Genomic DNA, 16,192 nt, shown 5'->3' with positions numbered 1-16,192 from the left:
GGTATGACATCTCAACTATTCCAAATTAAAGAAACAAACAATCATCCAAGTATCCTGTTCCTCTCTAGTCCATCAGTGGAAGATGACCTTCCTGCCTCTTCAGCATCTTCCTCTCTTGGAGCTGATTAACTCAAGAACTTAAACAGCTACCTAAAGTATATATAACTAAGGTGCAAAGTTAGGCACGCACTTTTATAGCCAAACTTTATCTGCTCTCCCTCTCTTTTTTTTTTTTTTTGGCTGGGAGAGAGTGGATGTTATGCATTAGAAAAGAGATTGTCTTAAATTCCAATGCCCATTTAGTTTGAAAAGGTCATAAAGATAAAGGTCAAGCTGCAAACTCTATATTAAACCATGTCTCTACATAAGCCTTTGGGGGTTTTGTTGACATTACTGTGAACTATGCACAAAGGTACAGAATCACGAAATACCAGATGGAGAAGGATCAGGTCTGGTTTTACAGCAGCACAGAAACCATCTCTTGCATCAGCAGTCATATACAGCTTTTTATATATGACAATTAACATCTACAAATACCCCATGTCGTTCATTGGGCTTCTCAGCACTAGACCTCAATGGTGATGATATCAAGGAACAATGAAAAAAAGTGGCTTTTGACACTGGCTAAAAGCAGAAATGGTTATCTAAATACACAGTGTTCTGTCTGTAAAACTCTCAGGAAGGGTTTTGGCTTTACTCCTTGCATGCTGAGTGTCTGGAACAAGGTCTTCTGCATGCCCAGGATTGTTGGCTATTCCTGTTGCAGAAATTGGTGCTGTTGGGAGTGCTATTATATGCAACAGCAGCAATATTTTTTATGAAAACATTAATATGGTAAGAGAACCAAACTGGAAGGTCAGGGTCACCAATTTCTCATTAAATCTGGGAAACCTCTGTCTCAGTGACCTCTGCAGTAATGCAGCATCTTGCAACTTCAGAAGCTACAGCCTGTAGGGAAACCATTAGAATTGTTTAAATAGGGAAACTCTTCTAAACCATTTGAACTAGTTTAGGCATAAAGGCCACATTAAATGACAGGCTAAAATTTCCTGATGCTCTCCCTATCATCTCTGGTAGGGGAAAAAATCAAATATCACTATAAGGTGTTGCTTGATTGAAAGTGACTCTAATAATGAAAAAGAATGTAGCAGAAGAGCAGGGGGTTTCCCTCAGGGCAGCATTTTAATGAGAGTTGGTCAAGCTACCATGGAAAGGACCAAAGGAAGTCCAGTAAAAGGTTCAAATAGGATAAAAACTGTCAATAGCATCAAAAAAGATGGATTTGTCCTGGAAGGAAAGGGTCAGTGAGGAAGGGAATGGAAATGTAAACATTAGCTAATAAACTGCACGTAGCATACTGAGCAACTAAGGAAATGGCAGGAAAACTGTGGGAAATATATGCTGTCCTCTCCCAGGGACTAGCAGGAACCCAAGAACAAGGTAGTAGCTTTGGGTTTCATTTTAATATGATTGGCACATCAGAAACCCTGCTACAAATTCAGAGAGGAAATGGTGCTGCTTCTGTCTTTCATCTGCACAAATTGGCAATAAAAGGTGGATGAAAACGACTCTGACAGACCCTTTCTCCTGTGGTCCCTGTCATTCCTGTTGGCTAAACTCATCTGCTAATAACTATGTTGAAATGGGAGCCAGGCTCAATCCCTGTAAATAAAGACTGCTGATGCACACTTTCTGAAAGCTAAGTCCACGGCAAAGGCTTTTTGTTTCTCTAATCTTTCATGTAACATTTGCTTTATAATCATTCATTTTAAATAACTACACTTTGTGCAGATGAACTGTTTTACATCCAAAGGTATGCAAACACTGCATACAAGCATGTAGAAATATTAAGAAGCACAATAATTTTCCAGGGGAAATTCTCACTTTTGAGATGTTAAATGAGTTATTTTAAAGGACATTAACTGAATCAGCAGCAGAAGTGGGAAAGAAACGCTTAGGAACATTGACTCCCATTTCTCTACTTCAACCAAGTGAGACCCTTTGCTCCCTGTCATCTTGGCAGCTAATGGCATTTCCCTGCAATTTTAAGACTTCTCTAGCTTCTTCTCCTTTTTACTAAGGATGCTTCTCCCTCCCTATTTTTATAAGCAATTTTATGTAAGACAATTTTGTGGTTGAAATTTCACATCAAAACACATTTCTCGGTTTCAGCTTGCATTCAAGACAAACTTTTGGTGTCTCCATTTGTAACCCATATGTTGAGGCATCCCATTCTGTTTCACAGTTAAATGGATGGCACTGGACTGTGAAAAGTTTGAATTAATTATTTATGATAAACTGTGGAAAATCCGTGAATAAAATGATAATAATTGGACACCAATACGGTAAAAGCTGTCATAGGAAGAAATGCAGCACATCCATGTGTCGCATTGCATCCTGTCACAGGCACTTATGAAAGATGTAATATAAATTGTCTCAAAAAAACTTGCAAAAAATAAAAGGCAGCCTGGATAGTTGTATTTTAGCAAATGTGTTTGCACTAAGGGTACCTTCTGTTGAACAGTTCTGCCCACAAGCTGTCTGTAGAATATAGAACATCTCTCGAGCATGCTTGCCACCTTGAAGCAGGGCAGTCGGAAGCAGAAAAAAAAAGAACAGAATGCAGAAAAAAAGGTGAAGAAAGAGAGAAATGAGGGACAGCAAGTCTAAGTACCATAAATACATTTAGAAATGAGATTATCAAAGTATGACAATAGAATTTAAATGACAGACAACATTAAGATTGCAGTAAATAACATAGTACGAAAAAAACCAATTCAGCCATACAGCGCATTTTTTAAGCTTAGCTAAGGAGTCATAACAAAAGCAGGAATATTATTATTATTACTACTATCACTACTATTACTATTATCGCTATATTAAAATAGCATTTTCATTTCATATTAGGAAAATGGATTTAACTGGGACAGGGGAGGGAGGTGGGGAGACAGTTCACGGTTAGCTTTCTTGCTCTCAAATCTGCACAGCCGTATGCTCTGCTTCTGGGGCGTCCTCCTGGCACCGCTGGCTCCCAACTTACCGACGATATCGAACCAGAGGGGGATGTTAGAGGGCTGCACAGAGACCACCCCGACAATCTCGGTCACTTTATCGCTCTCCATGACGGTGAAGTTGTAAAAGGGTTCGTCGAAAGTCAGGGGCACGGGCGAGGGCACAGGCTTTTTTATCCACTCAATATGGAGACGTGCAGTGGAAGATTTTTGGGGCCGGCCATTGTCCACTGCTTTTATCTGAGAGGCACAAAGAAAAGAGGGCTCAGGCTGAGCATCCCAGCTTGGCAGTCAGACCTAATTTTACTGCAGTGTGATGACTGCTTGGAGAATGGCCTTTGTAATCTTATATGTAAAATCCCACAAAAAAACCACTTATTTCTCAGTTCTCACTTTTTTTTTTTGCCTAATGCTTTGACTTTTCTGAAAAAGGCGATTTTAAACTTAAATGTTTTGTTTAAGAAATGCTGGTGTGAGACTTCCTGCAGATGCAATTCAAACACTCCCCACATAGATCCTCCTCTCCAGAACTGCTTCCCTGTATGATTTCATCTTGCACCCAGCTCCCTCTTGCTGCAAACCTGGAAGCTTTGTAATGACCCTGTGTAAGACCATGCATTTGCAAAACATGCCCACCCAGAGCATGTTTGACTCTTTCAAGTGGCATCTGTGTTGCAGACAAGTATTCCTTATATTGCCTTCCTCAGGATCTTTAGTTGAATTAAATAAGTTTCAGGTAATTTCCCTCAGTCCCCATTAAAAAAAAAAAAATCAAAATTTTGTCATGTTTTCTTTCTCCTCTCTGTCAACTTCATTAAGAATGGCTTTGCTTGGTGCTATTTATTTTTATTATAAAGTCTTCTAGAAAGATGGATAAGCTTGATCTTTGTGTGACATGCTTTATGGATTTAGCATAGCAAAGATAAGATGAGCAACAACAAAGACTGGGCTTATGAAAATGCTGAATGCAGGTTACAAAATGGGTGCTTTGGTAGAAAACATCAATGTTGACAAATTGTTTACCTTTTTTTATAAAAATGTGATGTTTCTGGCTATAGAGATCCATTGGTATAAATATGCCATTAGAACACCTTTTAAAAATGGGAAATACTTTTTTTTTTCCTAAGATATCATGCCCTACTTCTTCCTCTGGAAATGTGTTAAGTGTGTTTGATATTAACACTCATCACTCTGCTCCATTCCAGGCAGGCAGGTCCTTTGTGAAAAGATACTGAGGGTGTGACGAGCAGTTTCTAGTTGGAAAATCTTCAGTTGTTGCATTATAAGAAGGCTCAGATCTCAGATATGACTTTGAGGTTGCCAGAGGGAAAAGCACTCACTCAGTTGAAGGCTCCTCTACTCTGATTCCCAGGTATTTCTCAGCATTTTGTTATTTATTAATTTTCCAACATTATGAAGGCAACCCACTTCCAGATGTCAGACCATGGACCTCTGACACTTTTATTTCAGCTCCTTAACTACAACTTGTTGGCTTATTCCTGCACATGAAGAGCACACATTTCAGTCTTGTATGGCTTTATATCAACTCAACCATTTTTTTTTCCCCTCTCTTTCATTTCCACTGTATGGTTAGAGTTCTGAAAGAAGAATTTTGACTGAGCTTTTTGTAACTGAAACTGCTTCCACAACACAGAGTACACAGTACTGCTCTTCTCTTAGATGCAGTCACCTAACTGGGACAGTAGGTGCCCTCTGTAAGGGCAAACAATTGTGTCCACACCAAAACTAAGTACCCATTTGTAGCTGTATCTGCCCAGACCAACATGATACAACTTTGGCAGCAGCCAAGTGCTTGGTCTTCATTTCTGCATATTCAAGGGAACAGCTTAAGCTAACAATTTGCAGGCTGACTTAACACTCCAAAAATACTTCATGACCTGCAGTAGCATGAATGATCTCCCACACTCAACTTTTTGGCAGTAGTTGCATATGAATACTAAATTTCTTAATTTAGGTCTTATATTCAGGGCATAAACACACTTATATATTCCTCTTTATACAGGAGGGCCTATTTCTTAAAAAAAAAAAGAAAAAATAACTCAATCAAATAATGGTTTGTATGTCAAAGAAAGAGTGCTTACCGTTAAGATGTCGTAACTCCCCGCTGTGAACTGCTTTCTGGAAGAAACCATCCCTGTTTTGGGATCAATGAAAAACTTCCCATCATCGTTCCCATCCACAATGCTGTATGAGATTTCTGCATTAGGGCCTTCGTCTTTGTCAAAAGCAAAAGCTCTGTAGATTGGCTCCCCTCTTTTCTTACGGTCCCTCTCGGGCAGCTTGATCTGATAGACTTTCTCTGGAAACTGCGGCTTGTTGTCATTCTCATCCAGAACCTGCACCACCACCCAAACGGAGGATTGCCTGGGAGATGTGCCCCCATCTGAGACAGTCACCTGAAAAACAGCAGTAAAAGTTATTCCCAACAGCTACAGCAGGACTTCAGATAATTGGAGAAAAACATAAAACATAAGGAAATGCCTTGCTTTCACCAAAGCTAACCTACAGTTTACAACGTCTTCTGTGTACACAATACATAATTACTATCAAAATGCTCAGTGCTTAACCCAATTTGTCCACAATGACAAATCCAGGAATCTAGAAGATTTTTTTTATTTCTGAGATGAATGTGGAATAAAAAACCTGCAGACTGGGAAGCTATTTCTCAAAACAGAAAATCCCTTTAAGTCAAATTCTGCAAGTTTATCTAAGAAGAGAGAACTGGAATTAACCCATTAATCAGGGATCCCTGCACTTTTTGCATACATATTTTCAAGTTTTGTCTGTCATGGAAAGAACTTGAAAGATATATTTCTTCTTAAACCCTAAAAAAACCTCTGTCATTTTTTTCCCATTAATTATTTGGAAATTCTTAAACAACAAAAGGATTTCTGTCAGCTCTTTTCATTCATTACCCAAGATGTGACAGCTCATTAATTCCAAACCTGCTTTATAAGATTATAAGGAGCACAGAGAGGCAGGTAACAAAAAATTTCTGCTGCATTGTGTAGAGAGTGCACTGTGCTGCCAGAAACATGTAAGAAATAAAATCTTTGAGATGAAAGTTAATTAGTAATTTAGCTGCAACTTAAACAGAATTACTAATAATTTTCAATCCAAAATACTATGAAAATGAAATGATTCAAGATCAACAAGCCCTCAAGAGATTTAATAATATGCCTTCAAAATGAAATCAATATGTTTCAAACTTCTCCCTCAATATTTCAATTGCATTTTTGATGAGAAAGAAATAAGGCAGAAAGTTATTTTTGTTTGCAGGAAAGAAGTTCAAATTTCATTTTCAGCTACATATGGTAACATGCCAAATCCCACAGTAGCAATTTCTGATGATAGTGAGCCAAGATATTGCATACCCTTCCCTGCTCATACTGATCACTGCACATTGATTGGTTTGTGGGCAACTTCTTGATATTTTATTTTTCCTTACAAGTTTTTGTGTTCCCTTGCAAATCCTATAGTCCTGATGTCCAGTTGTTAGGCGAAGCAAAATTTTCTGGGAATAATACCCCTTGGCATTTTTCCATCCTTGTGCAAAGTCTAAACTTAGGGTAACCCCAGTTTAACATTGAGGTCAGCAGAAAAATTGTGTTTTCTATGAGGAAGGTGAACGACATGATCCTTTTCCTGTATTTAACTATGTGTTTAAAAACTGATGCAGTGAAAGGGAGCAGACTGACAGCCTTGGGGACTGAAACAGCTCATTTATAGAAAACTGCAGAGCATGGCCACATACAGTGGCAATGTAAATTCCCCACAACAGAACTCACTTGTAGAGCGGAACCCATCCTCCCAACAACACATACCAGTCTCAGGCCTCTTTCTTCCAGGACTGGAGTAGAGTTTCCTATGTGCTGAGCAGTTTGGCAATTAGCAGTTGTTGAGATCACACACCAGTAATGGGGACAGCTGCTTGCAGAGTGCTGAATGGGGACCAGACCCATCCTGCAAATCCACCAATGTGACATCTGCCAGTCACCAGCACAGGAGGGCAGGAAGAAGACCCGCATCATTGTCAGTGTGCTGAGCCATCCGGTTCCCACTGCCAGCACTTTCTGAAACAGCATTTTTAGTGCTGAAAGGCTGTACATACAGCTGTGAATCTGCCTTTCCACAGGGTGAGAGCCATGCCACCAGGGACCTCAGCCTCTCCACTTCACTGATGATCCCCTCTGTTTCTGTTCTACTCTGCTGCAACTGGCCAAGCTCTAGGTCAGACCAGAAGTTAACAAAGGAAAACCTTTTTTTGTGTTTCTCCACAGATAAAGTAACTACTGATGATGAACAGTACAGGCTGTATTTAATAGAAATGATCAGAGACACACTGATCCAAACTCCAAAAAAATCAACAAAATGCTTGTTTTAGGGAGTAATGCTCTTGCATTAAAAAATACTAGCAAGAGTCTGGAAACTCTTGTTCTCTGAACAAATACATATTTTTTTTTTTTTTAAAGACATTTTCTTCAATCTGCTAGCAGTAATCAAAAAGATGTGTGAGTGATATAAAGCGTTTACAACCAACTATGACAATAAAATCTGTGAAAACCACAGCGGTATAAACAATCAAATAACTATGAAGAAAAAACCCTACCTAAGTAAAAATAATGGTCAAGAAGTGAAGCATCCTTCTGTCTTACCAGCACATTCTTACAGTACATTCTTACAGTTTGTCAGGTTTATGCAGAAATCCTGACTAGCATGGTGTTGTGGCATCAAATATTTGCATGCATTTGTTTGTTTTGTAAGCTCAAACTTGGGGGGATCTATTCGATTACAGAAATGTTGCGCTGAAAATATTTGCTGACAGCTAACAGGAATGAGTAATGACAATAACACAAAATGACAGGTAATTAATAAAAATTAACAAAGAATGCCTGAAGTTAGTAAATTCTACTTGGGCAAAAACTTTATTTGCCTGGAGAGGAAAATGTTAGGTAGCAGCTAAGCCTTTTTGTCTGGGTGACACTCAAAACTTTTCAAAATTACAGGATGCAGCTCCAAGAAGCTCTGAGTGCCAGACACAGGAGCTGAAGTTCTCTCTTTGTAGGCACGTAAATTAATTAAGCCTCCTTCACACCAGTGATGTGATTATTTCTCCAGCTGTAAATCTGCAGGGCTGATCCCTTTTTTGTGCTCCATTATCCTGACCCCAGCCTGGCTATTCAGGTTCCAGTCATAAACCAGGTAAAAGACCTGCAAAAATTTCCTCTGCCCCTACAGAAAAACCCCACCATGACAACACATTAAAACAAACCTAGAAATTGCTGCTAGTTCACAATTGTTGCCAGACAAAAACAGTGACGAGCAGAGAGGTAATTCAGCACATCGCTCTGCAAATACCATTTCCATCAGGACACACTATCACACCAGCACTTAGGGGCCCCTCTAACAAAGTCATTTTCAATTCAAACATTACCACAGTTCTTAGCTCAACCCTTGAACAGCTGGAAATTACAGTAAAAAAGTAACCAGGGAGAGGAGGGAGGTTAAGATGTTCATAGGACAAAGCTAATTCACAGCTGGTATCTCTGGAAATGCAAAAGGCAGATGTGCAAGGCACAGGAGAGCTTGCAGGAGAGAAGCTGTAATTTAGGACCAGTGAGGTTCTTTTGTTTAGAAACCTGCAGATAGCATGGTAGGAAAAAGAACACAGAGAAGAAAGGTAATGCAGATGAATGACATGTGAATGACATCTGTCATTCATCTGTCAGTCTGAGGCAGACTGTCTCAATACATGCTTGTTAAAATTTGCCATTGAAAACCTAACAAGAGGGGACTTTCACAGTAATCAGTATGGGAAGAGCCTAAGGACAAAATCACGGCTTTCCCAGCGGAGATGAGGAATGGCTGCTTGGTCAGCATGTGCTTTCCTACACAGTGAACATCTTCCCCTGTCTGTGTGATGAGTCTGGTATCCAGATCCAACTGTAGACAAGCTGCTGCTTGACCGTGTGCAGGGGAGATGGACCAGGACAGCACCTGCCCCCTCTGCTGCACTGGTTTAATATTGCTGCTCATGCTGCATCAGGACAGCCTGAACAGGGCAAACAACCTCCCAAAGCTGTGATACAGCCATAAAAGCAGCTGAATTTGGACTCCCTGAGTAATCAGACAAACATCCATTCAGCAAGGGTGAAATGTCTTAAAAGGAATATGATTACATATTTAATAGGGCCTGAATGCAACAGACAACAAAAATAATATGAACTATTATATATTTTCATGGTGAAATCCTAACATCACTGCTGTTTTCTCACAGCCTACAGACAGTTCCACTACAGTTTTCTCCACAAAATAAGCATCTTCCTTAGGAATCTGTATTTACCCATTGGCTCTAATGCTTATGTCTTTACTGAAATATGTCTGCCAACACTCATACAGATGCTGGCTACCTGGGAATTTCTTTGCTAAAGTAACAACAGTCACACCCCCTTTGCAACGTTTCCTTTAGCTGGACGGACCAGGACAAGGCCTCCTCAAATTCCCTCGACTTCTATCAGATATGTATTTTTTTGAGAAAAATGCACTAAAGTATCTCCTTCCACAGCGCATGACAAATTCAGTGTAATAACAGAACTGTCTCTCCAAGTAAAACAATTTCCACTTCTGCTGCAGGATCTACTTCAGCAGGTTGGTCTACAGACATTAACACTCCCTTCCCTACAGGACTGAGAGATATTCATGTTTATGTTCATGTCCACAGAACAACTACAAAGGCATTTCCATAGAAGTGGACCTTCTCAGTAAAAATGAAGACTGACACTGACTGTTAACAAACCACAGCTGGAATGTTAGATGTGAGAATTTCTTCTTTTTATGACTATGCAGAAGGCATGGAGGAGACATCTACTGCAGAAGTATTGCCTAATAATCCAGTCTAATCCAGCCTAGCAGGCCTCAGCAATGGTCACAAAAGGAATTTTGCCTTGAGACAGTCACTCCTCCTATGAGTCAGACCGTGACACTTATTTGGAGAAGGTGTAGTTCTCGAATCTTTCAGAAAACAGATACAACTGTGAGGACCACCCTCCTGAATTAAAACGACTATATTGAGTCTCATTAACAAAAACTCATGATTTCCAAGGTAATTATTAACTCAGCTGGAGGGAGCAGCCAGCAGGGATGTCACTTCAACAGTACAAGACAATTAGCAGGTGTTTAATGTGAGTCATCAAGCCTTGAGAAGAACAGATACCTTCTTTCATATCATTCTTTGGCAGGAGGAAGTACTTGGGCTACCCAATATTTAAGTTGTGAGGAACTGTCATATCACTGTCATTAGCATTGCAAAAAGCTGAAGATGCCATATTTGTTTGTTTTTTTTCTTAGTGTGGTAACTGCTTCATGCAAAATAAAGTGAGCTGAGATGCTTGTGCCTCATCAAAGGAGAGAGCACACCGAGGTTTTCAGGTAAAAGTCTCTCCCTTCCCCCCAGCAAGAAATGCTAATTTTGCTTCAGAAAACCTTAGAAAAGAGAATCTGGTTGAGCTACTGAAGGCGGAAAAATGATCAAAGGGAGCGGGAGAGTTAAGCCATACCCCTGCTGTTAGTGACTAATGGGTTTGTTTCTTCTGCCAACGTGTAAACGAGCTGCAATACCTATTGTATATCTCTGGAATTCAGCCCGAGTAGAAGTGAAAGATTATAAAGGAGAGCTCATCGAGGGATGAATAAAACTTTAAAGTCAAATGCACTGAATTACTATCTCTGCCGACTTCAGAGAGAAACTAAACTCGTGGCTAAATTCTTACAAGGAAATATTTTTCTGAAATGCACGCTGTTACTGAACTATGTGTCAGATTACTGCTACAAAGTGAAGGCAGTGTAGCTCAAATATATATAGAATATGAGAGAAAAATAAATGTACTTTTTTTTTCTTTTTTCTTCAAAAGGAATACTGAGTTAGCTGTAGCAAACTAGATATCTTCTCTTTCTAATCCTTTATCTAGCAACTCTGGGAAAGAAATGAGTAACTGCTTATTTCACTTACTCTAATAGGATGTGGTGCTATCCCAAAAGACAAATCATACTTCTTGTCCAAAGGAGTTCCAATCATATCAATATGATCCATCTTTCCTTATTTCCTTTACAACGTGCTAATCTGGGAAAACTTTTGTTTGTAAAATTAATTAATACATTCACTCTGGCCAGGTATGAGAAATAAATAATTTAGAGTACATTTTAAGTAGAGATTATTACTGACATAAACACTCTAGGTGTTTGATTAGGAATGTCAATGGCTTCCAGCCACACTCAAGCTAGAAATGGACTGTTAAGCCATTTGAGAATTAACGATGACATCAGGTAATTTCAGTGCTGTATTGCCAAAAGACAGGAAGAAAGGAAGGAAGGCAGACTTTTTCATTTGGAGTTAAATGCTCCCTGTAGTATTTGAAAACCTAAATATTAGAAGAGCATACTGAAGAAAACCGTAGAGGCTTAAATCTTAATTTTTGTCAGACTCAGTGTGCTGAGACCAATAGATGGTAACCAAAGGACCTGGCAGAATGAAGTATCAGAATGGGTGACTTTAAAGTCCAAACTTCTATTGCATTTATCCTGTGCCATACTTTTATTCTACAAGCTTTTTGGAAACAGAAAGCAAGTCTCTGTAAAAAAACTAAAGACTTATATTTCAGATTTAGTAGCAATAAAAAGAAGAACCTGCATAGCTCTTGACAGTAACCTTCTAAAAGAAAAATAGCAATTTTCCACAAGCATTGATTTTATAGTTCATTGCAGTTTGGAGATCCTGATGACCTTTGTGCTTCAGGCTTTATTTACAGTGTTCTTCAATTAATACATGCTAAGTGCAGAACTGACTATCACTCCATTAGATGCCCAGGGAAACAGAAGCCTGTCATGTGTTAAAGGAAACTCCTTCAGGCAACCTCAGAAAGCACCTTCCCCTTCCTTTTCCTGAGTAAAAAGAAAACTATAATCCTTAGGAATGTCAAGATCATATAATTTATAGTTGATGGAATGTAGATTAAACTTTGTCTAGAAGTGACTCTAAGCCAATCACTTTCCAGAAATCCAGAAATGCCTCTTACTTGCACCGGTGGAATTAAATACAGAAAAGCCTTACCCCTACTGCCTAATTGTAGTATAAGTCATGTAAGATTCAGCATAAATCCTCTGGTAAGGAAAAGCACTGCTCAACTAGGACTTTTTCTGACCTTCCAGGTGATAACAGCACCTTGAAACTGCAGGTACCATATCCCATGTTGTGCAGTTTGCCAAATTTTGCAACAAGAAGATTGGAAAATTTGAGATGATCACAGTAAGAACATCAACCTAAGTCTCCAAACAAATGTAAAGGTCTTTTGAGTAGATTATGAGCCTCCTCTCTTTGCTCATGAGTCTGGAGTAATGAGTCTTACTAAATATATAATGAAGAAAGAATTGAAAAGCAGAAGAATACACTCCAAATTGTCCCCTGGTAATACCTGTCAAAGGACATTTACCTACCTTCAGACTGGCACCTTACAAACAAAATAAAGTATGATACGCAATTGCTTAAAAATTATTCTTTCAGGCATATGAAATCTCTTAAGGAACAGCCGATCACTAAACAGAAATATAACTACCATGATAGCCCCTAAACGAGAAAGAAGATAAAAGTTGCTTATTGATCTTCACAGTAAACTTTGAAGAAGGTGTTTAGCTCCTGCTGAAAGTGAAGATTACAATCTGAGAGTTTTGTGAACAGAAAATGAATAGTCAAATGTGAGAATATTTCACTTCAAACAGATTTAAATAACATAAAGCTTGCAAATCAAGATATGCATGCAGTTTAATGTTAGTAGTATTCTCTATGTCAATTTTAATCTGATTCATACCTCAATATCTTCTTCAGCCATTTGTGGATTTTGCTTTTCTTGTGAAAAGAAACACCTGTGATTAAATATAGATAAGTTCCCCTCTATCAGATCTACCTTTACAGATAATGCACTTCTCCAAAAATCACTCAGGAAATACAGGAGCTCTCCATTTTTGTGCTTCAAAGGAAGTGTGCATCAACTTGCAAGCTCACCACACTGCTGTTCTCTCAAAGATTCAATTACTCTTCATTTTCTATCCACAAAAGTTACTTGATTCTCATCTTCACTATAAGCAGGAACCAAGCACCTGCTTCAGTTTCCCCAAAATGATGAAGATTGTTACACATCTCCAAACTTACATTTTTTCATATTAGACCAGTCAATATATGCTATTATGTAAGAAAAACATTCTGGATTTTAATAAAGACAGAATATGTTATCCATGCTTCCAAGATATTTTCCTAGTATTAATAATTTATGCTATGTTTTAACTATCAACAGACATGCCCTGCTCAAAAAAATACGTGCTGATTTATTGCCAAAATTTAATCAAGGTATAGTACTAGTCACCATGGAGTTAACTAATCAACAGTATTTACTTTACATCCTTGTTTGGGTGTGCAGCTCTATCGGCTTGTAGCACGAGTCCCCAGATATCAAAACTGACAGGGAATTAACTCCCAGCTCTTTTAGCAGAAGCTCTTGGATTCAGAGCAGGTGTGGGGCAATAGCTCTCCATCTGTCCGGCACTAAGTCAGCAGCACTGCCTCATGCTAATGTGGTACAAGCTGCTGAAGGTCCTCTAAGAAAAGGCATAGTGTGAAAGAGCTATACACCCTTAAAAATATTGTGGCAGAAGCTTCTGTTACAACAAAGCAATAACTTCAACTAAAACTTTCAGTCATCAAAGGGAATAATCATCTTGTGTCCTATAAAAACCCTCTTCTAAACAATTTTTGTCATGCTGCCATCCACTGCCCTCAGATGTTGGATGAAACATCCTCAGGTGAGGCTCCGTGATGGTCAGTTTCAAAACAATATTGCTGTTCCTGAGGAGGTTAAATATTTATTTGGCCACCAATGAGATGAAAGATATACACTGTAGTTCCTTATATTTATTCAATTTATAGGTACACTACATCCAAATTCCATGTTGCTATATAAAGCAGAACCAGGGATTTTCAAAAGAAAGGCAACAGTTTGGTTTGTTTTCCCCTCAGCAGCACTTGGTTGTGCTAACAGGGGATGACACCACCTTGTCTTTGGCCGACAAGCAGATTAAGATGCATCCAGCCCGATCTCCAGCTCCTCCTCCTCATGTTTTTCCCCTGTCATCCACTTGCAGCCACCTCCACCCACCAATAAACTGCTTGTGCATCTGTGCTATGAACAGGGCTACTGAAATAATTAGGGTTTAAAATGAGCTGCCAAAAGAAAACAAATCCCCCCAAAAGGCAGACAGCAGTGAGCAAGGGCAATGAAAGAGCAAAAGGAGGAGAGGCACACCAGTTCCACAAGTCAGGCTGTGGCAAGTTTACCAAGATGTTTGGTCACTGCAGGAACATGCATTGTACAACTGCAATTTTGGTGATTAATTCTGCAATCTTACTACAGATAGAAACTTAAAGAGTTTACCCCCGAAATCTCCCTCCCCAAAAAATCTCTGTCTTTGAACTCATCACTTACCAACAAGCCTTTGATCAATACCAAAGCAGACAAAGCCAAAACCATTAATATTAACGTAAAAGCCTTTGTGTCCCATCAGTAATGCTGAAAATACCCAATTTTCATCTTACACTGTTTTTCCACAATATGTAAGAAATTAGTGCTCTCCATCCACACACATAGGTAAAAAGTTTCAAAGACATTTTTACAGTTGACAGACTGATGAGTAGCCTCTGACATTTAAATGCAATTTAATTTTTTTGCAGTAAAATGGAAGCTTCCACAGTTTTATGTTCAAAATAAAGCTTACCTGCTAGAAACCTGATAAATAAAAAATTGATTTCCTAGCTGGGTAGAAAATATATAAATCAGACTTTTAAGTGATACAGGCTTTTTCCAATTTTTGAATATCCTTTAGAGATATTTTAAATTGCAAAAAGCAAAAATGTATGGTTTAGGTCTCAGAAATTTATCTGCATTTACTGAATAGTCACTCAGGAAGATTGCAGTGACTGTTTTCATTAATAAAAAAGGGAAAAAAAGAAGATACAATTTTTTTTTTTTTTGGTGATATTCAAGTTATTTGACAGTCATTTGTTTGGTTATCAAGGAGGTGCAAAGTAAACTTTTAATCAAATTACAGGACAGTATCATAGCAATTACTCATGCATATTTGAATAAAGTAATTTTTGGAGTCAGATGTGGATTCCGTCCTAAAATATCTTAAAAAATAGACCAAAGATTCTCGGAAAATCAGTATGAAATATAATTACAATAAGGTGAAGGGATAAGCATGAATAAGGAGCCTCATTGTTGGGATTCTTCCCAAGGCAGATTTTTAATGACAATATCATCCTGTTTTAATCAGACCAGGTTAAAGTAAATCACATCAATAGTTGCTTTGATTTTAGTAATAAAAAGTTCTATTTGACTTCTTGAAGCTTAACTTCACAACTTTCTGTTACAAATCAATTTTAGACAGATAACAGGCATTAATTGGGACATATTTAATCACACTTTCATCTAACAGGCAACACAGACAAGCCTTATTATCTCAACCTCTACTTGTCTTTGATTTTATATGTCCTGTAAATATCTACTAGCTAATTTATATTGGCATGGGGTCAATTTTACAAGCTGGTTGAGAATCAATCAGCATGGGGAAAAAGAATGAAGATTCCAATTTTGAAGTAACACTCACATTCTTGGAGCAATCACCTTTTTTACTTTTTCTGCATTGATCTTCCAGTCTTCTGGAGACTGGACTGGACTGAACATCCAAAGATGAAGTTCAGGTAACTGTTCTGGTGGTAAAGAGAGCTATCAACCCCTTCCCTGATGGGTGCAGCAGGACTCTGTTTCACCAGACACAGTACAAACCTTGCTCTTTCTCACAACACGAGACTAGCACAAGCTAAGCATACCTTTAGGGACAGGTTCACTGTAACCCTCTTTTTCACTTAGTCTGTTTAGCTCTTTTCTCAGCTCTCCAGAATCTCTAAAAAATCACCACAAACACCTGAGAACAGTCTCAGCCTCCCCAGCCATGCCATGGACAGGAGGGTACACAGATACTGAACAACTGGAGACACAGAGAGCAAATATGAAGAAAAATATTACCCTAATGAACCAATCTCATGTTGTCTGAGCAGC

General features: G+C 38.7%; 1 protein-coding gene across 13 annotated transcripts in view; it reads right to left on the bottom strand.

Annotated features, from left to right (window-relative positions):
* FAT3 (FAT atypical cadherin 3) overlaps nucleotides 1-16,192 on the bottom strand; it is a 396,171-nt gene that overhangs the window by 103,205 nt on the left and 276,774 nt on the right. For 11 of the 13 annotated variants that reach the window (XM_021544996.3, XM_085574877.1, XM_085574896.1 and 8 more), the window contains 3 exons: nucleotides 5,114-5,428; nucleotides 3,041-3,251; nucleotides 2,511-2,579 (listed from right to left, as the gene is read on the bottom strand). In XM_021544996.3, the coding sequence (XP_021400671.3) occupies nucleotides 2,511-2,579; nucleotides 3,041-3,251; nucleotides 5,114-5,428 (595 nt within the window). The remainder of the gene's footprint in view (nucleotides 1-2,510; nucleotides 2,580-3,040; nucleotides 3,252-5,113; nucleotides 5,429-16,192) is intronic. The other 2 variants (XM_085574887.1, XM_085574913.1) reach the window with 1 other exon arrangement.

This window comes from Lonchura striata, chromosome 1 (genome assembly GCF_050655825.1).
Source record: "Lonchura striata isolate lonStrDom1 chromosome 1, ASM5065582v1, whole genome shotgun sequence".
Lineage (NCBI taxonomy): Eukaryota > Metazoa > Chordata > Aves > Passeriformes > Estrildidae > Lonchura > Lonchura striata.
The sequence above is the reverse complement of the archived record's forward strand: the minus strand, read 5'-3'. Positions and strand labels throughout refer to the sequence as shown.